At 30.3% G+C, this 7793-nt stretch overlaps 1 protein-coding gene across 1 annotated transcript in view; it reads right to left on the bottom strand.

Annotated features, from left to right (window-relative positions):
- Window positions 1-574: 574 nt before the first annotated feature.
- The window catches only part of LOC110035612 (WD repeat-containing protein 75-like), a gene marked incomplete at its 5' end in the record, with an annotated part of 14409 nt that continues 7190 nt past the window's right edge, over window positions 575-7793 (bottom strand). Inside the window, 5 exons of the mRNA XM_020739870.1 lie at window positions 575-763; window positions 1128-1257; window positions 2503-2588; window positions 2669-2747; window positions 6079-6245. Coding sequence (XP_020595529.1) covers window positions 578-763; window positions 1128-1257; window positions 2503-2588; window positions 2669-2747; window positions 6079-6245 — 648 coding nt within the window. The remainder of the gene's footprint in view (window positions 764-1127; window positions 1258-2502; window positions 2589-2668; window positions 2748-6078; window positions 6246-7793) is intronic.

Raw genomic sequence — 7793 nt, 5'->3', positions numbered from 1 at the left:
GATCATTCGGTTACTTGAAATGGACAAAAGTGAAACAAAAATCAAGATGTCAACCGAAAACTTCCTCAACATATCTCAAAAATGACGATTACATTTTTCACAAATAAAATGAGCAAATAAAAAAAAACAACGTTTTTAAACCAAATGTACCCAAAGTTCATTACATTCTCACCTATTTTTGACAAATTAGCAAAGTAAATCTTATTACTGACAGCTTGTTCAAGTAAATCATTCTCTTTTAAAATTCTGAATCAATATTTTCATATTCTTGTACAAATAATTATTCTTTCATAATAAATGTCCACATCGGTAAAACACTAACTCACACAGAAAAAAATTTGTTAGCTCGAATTAGCTCCATATATGCTCTTTCATTATTGTTTAGTATGACAAATGGAAATTACTATCTCAAGCTTTAGGGATGAATATGAGCACATTATTTTAGCTGTTAGGTTCTCTTTACTATTTCAAACTCATCAAATTCGCAATTCTTAACTTTAATTCCTACTGCTAACAACATTGCAGCTTGACCCCATTGAGCCCCTCCCACATAAAAGAACAAAAAACACCATTATAACTAAGAATGGGGATGCATATGCAAACTCATATTAAAGCAAGGATTCAACAAACCTTCTGCAGAAATTTGGTAAGACCAATGCATAGATAGCTTTGACAAATTCCAAACGGCCAACTGTGTTTTCAAACCCCGTGATATTGAAACTAAATATTCAGAATGAGCAACAAATGACAGATCACAGATGGGCTGCAAATAACAATAGACGGTTTAAAAGTTTCATTCAAAAAGTACATCAATAAAAGTCATCGTTAACATAAAAAGCTTATCTTTTTACAGTCGGGTAAGCCATTAAAATTAAGTGCCATTTGGGATCACTTCAGTTTTATTTTATTTTATTTTATTTTATAGCTTCTTTTTTGTTTTGTTTATTTTTAAGTTTTAATTCGAAACAAAATATATTTGTCATGTTCAATATAAAATAAAGTTAATTTTAAAAACACAAGAAAAATACATCAAACAAAAATACTTTTTAAAAACAGAAATAAAAAAATAAAAATAAAAAAGAAACAAAATTTTATCAGACATGCTATGAAATAATAAAAAGCATTACCGCAACTGTATTTCCAATTACAGCTATAAGAACATTCTTGTCAGGATCCCATAAGGTAAACGCAGTCTCAGCTGCAACTGCTAGTACAGAGCCGTCGGGGGAAAATGTGGCCGCAGTCATGGGCACATTCCTACAAGTTCAGATTTCCATCAGAAGGCAAGAGAATGTAAGAATAAATTGAGAGAATAAGAAGGCCATTGAGCATTTAAGAGACCATATAACGTCAAATATATCATTTTGATAAAGCTGTAACTTTCAACGTCATTTTCACTATTCGACTCTTTTACTTTTGGTTCCTTGATGTTGTGACTGGTGACCATATTGATTTGAATTCTAAAAAATGCACTATTGTAAGCAATTGGAATTACATATCCAGATGAAAACAAAACTTTTAGACAATGAGTATTCTCTTTGGAGCCATTTGGGATTACTTTTATTTTATGTTTTCTATTTTGTATTTTTATTTTGTTTTATTTATGTAATGCATGCGTGTCATATTGAAAATAAATCAACTTTTAAAAATATTTTAGTTGTTTTGAGCATTTTTAAAAACAAACTCATTAGTTTTTTAAAATTAAAAAATAAAAAATATGAAAAATACAACAAACAAATATATTTTTGAAACAGAAACAAAAACATAAAAAAGAATAAAAAACAAAATTGATCCCTGACAAGCTTTTATTTTTAAAAGCAACGTTAACTTAACAAGTCTAGGCTTTACCAAGTAAGATGATTGCATACTATTTCGAACATCATTTAAGTGTGCTATATCTCACAAGAATCGAGATTACTTTGCCTTCTTTTTGGAAGGTTAGCACAATTTTCCAAACAAAGCAGTTTCAATATTTTCATTCTTGCATATTTTAAATGATTCATTTTGATTGGTTAACTACCCCCACAAAACTTGAAGAGAAACATCGGCAAGGTTAACAAAGAGCTTAAATGATAAGAAAAATAAGAAGGCTTATTATAAGTATCGTTCATTGTTTTTAATATGTATATTTTATACATTAATTGTTCGGAACAATGATGTGTGTACTCAACGCGCATCATATGGAGAGTTCCTCATGCACTTGGAATTGCATGATCCGCTAATCCGACAATTTATGGCAACAAACTTAAGGCAATATTATTTGAATAAAAAAACTGTTAATGGAAGATAAATCCAAGTACAAACATAATAATTATTTAGCTAAAAAAGTTAAATCAAATTGCTTGAAAAATGTAGCAAATCTCTATGAATCGCATTAATCCTTATCTTGTCTGAAAATTTTTCATATGAGAAGAAATTACCGAAAAAATTCATAAAAGTCTATTGAAAACCCGTAGTGCAGAATTATAATCTACAAAAGCGAAGTAGAAAAAAGATTATTACTTGTACGAACCAACAGATTGGCATCTCCATTCATATTTATGATGTGTCTGACCTTCTTGAGGGGATTTGGTAGAATTAACCCACACCTGCATCATAAAAAAGGTGCAGCTATAAATTTAGATAAAGGGTGCGGAGAACTTCATAAATAGCTGATTAAAAATGCTACCTTGAAATTTCCACCCAAGGAAGAGCTTACAGCCATGGAATGCCCAGGACGGAATGCAATAGCAGAAATTTGTGCATTACTGGAAAAAAAAAACAAATTCCAGCAGGTTATTTTCTAACACACACACACATATGTATGTATGTATCTATACACATATATCTATAGATATATAGAAAGAATGAACAATGTGACAGTTTGCTTCTAGATATGTGTATGTGTATATGTATGCATGTATGTGTGTGTTTGTGTGTGTATAATTATATGTATGCATGTATGTATAATCAAGCAAATATCAAGTATAAGAACTGAAAGGTAAAATATTTCTACATATTTAAATTTGTTTGTATTTGCAGTTCCTTGCATAACAAGAGAATTTCAAAATCTATATAGCTTGAACTGAACCATTTACAAGTTATGAATGCCAATCAAACCACTGTTTGGATCTGGATCCAGCAAGAAACAAACCCCTTTTTCCACTAAATTGAACACAGATTAAACTTAATATGAATTGGGTTGGTTAGAACAATCGGAAAGGTAAGAGATTCCTTTTATGTGCAGCCTACTTAGCCTAGTGGTTGGGTGTTTTCTCTCCGACCATATGGACTAGAGTTTAAGGCCTGGCACATATGGGCTTGTGCATGAGTTAAAAAAATTTTAAAAATAAAAGAGAAAGGTAAAAGTTAAGCAGTGGTTGGATTAAAAGAACTGAATTTGGCTCTGATAAATATTTGCAGTTTTTCACATTTGTCATCACAATAAACAACTGAATTAGTGGTTAGTGCTTGCTTTCCCTTTTTGGATAAGTGTGATTACTTGACAGAATGCTCGGGGCGGCGGATGAGTTTCACAAGCTAGCATGATCTGTAGGAAAAGTTTGAATTAATTACGATTTTCTCATAAATCTTTTTTTTTTCAGTCCTCCAATTCCAGATCCAGTGTTCTTCAAAGCAACCCATTATCATGTGAAAATGGAGTTAGAAACAGTGTGATGATGCCAGCTTACTGGGTAGCAGAAGTGACGTATGGGAAGTTTTAAGGTGTAGTTGCAAAAAATAGGGTTTGAGATGGTGTGGCTGTAAATCTGTAAATCCCCCTTAAATAAATTGAAGAGTCATTTGCAAATCTTTTACACTGTGTGCGCGCGCGCGTATACATATATGTATACATATATTTTTGCTTGTCTGTTTGATTTAAATCGCTATAAAATGGACATTAATGTTGCTGATTTTAATCAACCATATGAAAAAATTGTAGAAATAGAAATATATAAATTTTATGAAGCTTTAGTATGAAGTATTAGAAATAATGGTGTAAATTTAATGGAAGAAAAAAAGTGATTTCCAAACATTATATTAAAAAGAGATTTTTAAACATTAAATTCCCTGGCTTTAGTTTGAATGCAAGGACATGCACACAAAGCTTCATTGAATTTAAATTACTTCCTCCGCAGCCCATACAAACATACTAAATATAAAATCATTCTTTTGGTAACATTCATTAACGAAAATCAATCTTGCTTGTTTGAAGATCAAACAAGTGTAGAATTAAATAAATATCCAGCCAGTTTATTAGGAGAAAAAATTACTTGTCATTATGATTTTTTGAGCTAAAAATCTGAAAATACAGAAAAATGGAATTTTCATTTGAATTGGTAAATCGCTTATAATAATTTTGCACCAATTATCATAAGTATGTAGAAACGGTCATTGTTGATTTTATATCTTATTATCATCAATTATGGACATGAAAAATTATATTCAAAGCGAGGTTTATTAGTGCATGTTTTTTACAGATGAAACGATTCTAATTAGCGAGGACATCCACAAAAAGAAGTAAAAAAAAATATAGTAGAAAACTATTAAGGATAAGGAACTTGGAATAATAGAAAATTGAAAATTTTTATGAAATTCAATATTGCATATAGTGGATAATGGGTATAATATTAACAATTATCACTCAATATTATTAGTAGATAAGAAAAAATCCAGGCACACGTTGAAACTTTTGTAAAATAAGAGGATCTCATAGAGACTTGAAAATAAATTTTATTAAAATGCAACTAGGTCAGCGATATTGTAGAGATCTAAATGTTAGGCCATGCAAATATCATTAACATTTGTGTGTAATGGAAATAAGAATGATAAGATGAATGAATGAAAAATCAATGTATGAGAAACATTTACATCGTAGGAATGCATGAAGCACATAAAACACAAGTAGGCACACATCTAAACCATATATATAGTAAACAATGAAAAATATATATATTTCATTGTTCACTAATGATTTCATTTGTTAGACCAGATAAACATGCACTTGTCTTATAGAGACGAACAATTTTAATTTCATATTCATCATTCTCTTATCTTTTGGTAATTAACTTTCAAAGAGGTAAGATAATAAAAAAATAATATGTTTGACAAAAACCCTCATTCACAGTTTAAATAGCTGAGATTGTCTAGAGAACCTATTGAACTCAATTTAAGTCGACCCTGCCTTCTTCACTCGGCCCTCTCCAGCCGGCCCCTCTTAGTCGGCCCTCTTCACTTGACCCTCTTTAGTTGGCCCTCTCCACTCAACCCTCTTCAGTCGTCCCTCTCCACTCGACTCAGGAGAAATGTGACTAGAAGAAGTGCACGGATAATAGATATAAAATATATTATCTCTGATATTTTATCCTTGGAATGTAATTATTACTTATATAGATATTTTATAATAAAATGCTCCTATATAAAGGGGGAAGTGTGAATGTAAAAGGGACCTTTTTCATCTATTGGGGGACAACTATCAGAAAAGTTAATACAACTCTCCCTCTTTCTCTCTGTTTCTCCCTCCCTCTCTCTCTCTTCCCTTTTATGCACTATTTTTTGGGTGTCATTCACAGACAATTTTGGGTTAAGGTAATTTATAATTATTGTAAAAATCATCTATTTTAAATTTGTGTCTACTCTAGCAAAGTATTGATTGAAAGCCTCAATGGTTGGTAGATGCTATATCATAAGAATAGTTCTTTCTTTACATCTTGCACTTCTCCTTCTAGGGTGGAACCATGGAGTATTATTTACATATTTCTCTTATTTTCTTACAATTCACTTCTCAATGACCCCTTTTACGATCAAGCTACACTGCATATATTTTTCTCTCCTAGTTTCTCCCTTGAATCAACCTAGGAAAATCAATCTGAAAGTCAACCATTTAAAAATTTGGCAACCTATTCGTTCTATGATATATTTGCTCTATTATGTACCTATTTGTATCGAGTCTTTTGCATCGTAGTTGTTAAATTTTGTCCAATGATTAATAATGTATCATAATTATGATGATTAATGCTTATATAAGAGAGAGAGAGAGAGCACTCTCTATCAACCCCAGTAAAAAACATGCAGATTTAATGTCTGAGTGTATCTAACCTGTGAGGCTCAAAAATCACAGTAGACAAGGCATACTCTCCAAGCCGGGAACCACCACTCCAAAACTTCAGAGTCACAAGACCACCTAAATCCTCCTCAGGAAGCTTAACATCAACGGTGCTCATCATAGAGCCATCAGAAGAGAGAGCAATCAGAGCAACAAACACCTATGGAAAGTATATGCAATAAAATATCGGCATGAATAAGCAAGAATAGTCATATAGAAATTACAGATTTGGCCATTCATTACCCAAAATAAAAAAAAACAAATGCAACACCATTCTTACAAATAAAGCCCTCCAAGCTAACCACTTAAAGCACTAGTTTTGGCCCAAGGAACGTTATACCAATATCAATTTCATCCAACATTATAATCAAAGCCACTAAGAAAGCTCTATGAAACAATAAGAGTAAACCTTTAACATACAATCTAATATTGTTCAATTACTGAAACAATGTCAGCCTGTTTATTATATAACGTTAGTTTAAGAGCCGTTAAGTCATCTCAGATTTTATTTGATTGCTTGCAGATAAAAAGCATATTTGGAAAAGTGATGATTTTATTTCTGCTCATCATGTATTAAATCAAAATCATTAAATTTTATAGAGTAGTAAGCGTATTTTGTGAGCCTGAAGACAATGCTGATTTCTAACTAAATCTTTCCGAATGAAAGAATTAGCACATTTTATCAACTTCTAAAATATGTATTCTCCAAGCAATCAGATGGAGGGTTATTTTCATTTGGAATAGCAAAAGATGGTTTCTTCAACTTAAAAAAAAAATGGCATAAATTCTAAACAATTATCAAAGAAAATAGCAAGAACAGCATTTTTAATTTTAAACAGCTCTTCCATACCTTATGAAATAAAGACATGATAATGCTACTGATATAGTGAAGTTAATCTTTTATAGCTACCTACACTGCTTCTAAAGACATGATAAACATTTGAAAACACATATATTCACACATTGGTTCCTATGAGGTAAAAAGCCTTAAACTAGACTCATGACCTTTGCTGCATCATTTCATGTTACTGCGAAAAGGAAATTCAATAACCAGCTCCATTATATCAATTAAAGTCCAGTAAGCGCCACAATACTGATATATTAGATTGTTGTCCCAAGAAAACTTTTATTACATTAATAGTTTAAAAAATTGTCAGCCATGTCTTCTAATACTTTCCATGTAGGGGCGGAGCCAGAAAATTTTTTCAGCAGGGGCACAAATTAATTCAAGCTTGAGACCAATATTGAAAGTTTTACTTTTTTTGTAGTTTTAAATAAAACTGATAAAATGTACTGACAAAGAAAAATTATGTGAACGCACAAAAAATTGATTTTTATTAAATAATAAAATAAAAAATTAAATATTATATAATTATTTTTTTTGCATCTTAAACTAATAATCATACAACTTATAATTTAGTTTGAATATCAAAATTTCAATCAAATTTAAAAAAAATTATATACACTAATTTAAACTTTGAAACTAATTTGATTTACTAGAAAATAAATTTAATATAAAATCAGTTTTTAATATATTTATAGCATACTTTAATAAGCATGAATTAAATGCAAATACAAACATACATACATATATATATATATATATACATATATATATATATATACATACATACATACATATATATATATATACATACATATATATATATACATACATACATATATATATACATACATACATATATAT

This window comes from Phalaenopsis equestris, unplaced genomic scaffold (genome assembly GCF_001263595.1).
Source record: "Phalaenopsis equestris unplaced genomic scaffold, ASM126359v1 Scaffold198482, whole genome shotgun sequence".
Taxonomy (NCBI): Eukaryota; Viridiplantae; Streptophyta; class Magnoliopsida; order Asparagales; family Orchidaceae; genus Phalaenopsis; species Phalaenopsis equestris.
The sequence above is the reverse complement of the archived record's forward strand: the minus strand, read 5'-3'. Positions and strand labels throughout refer to the sequence as shown.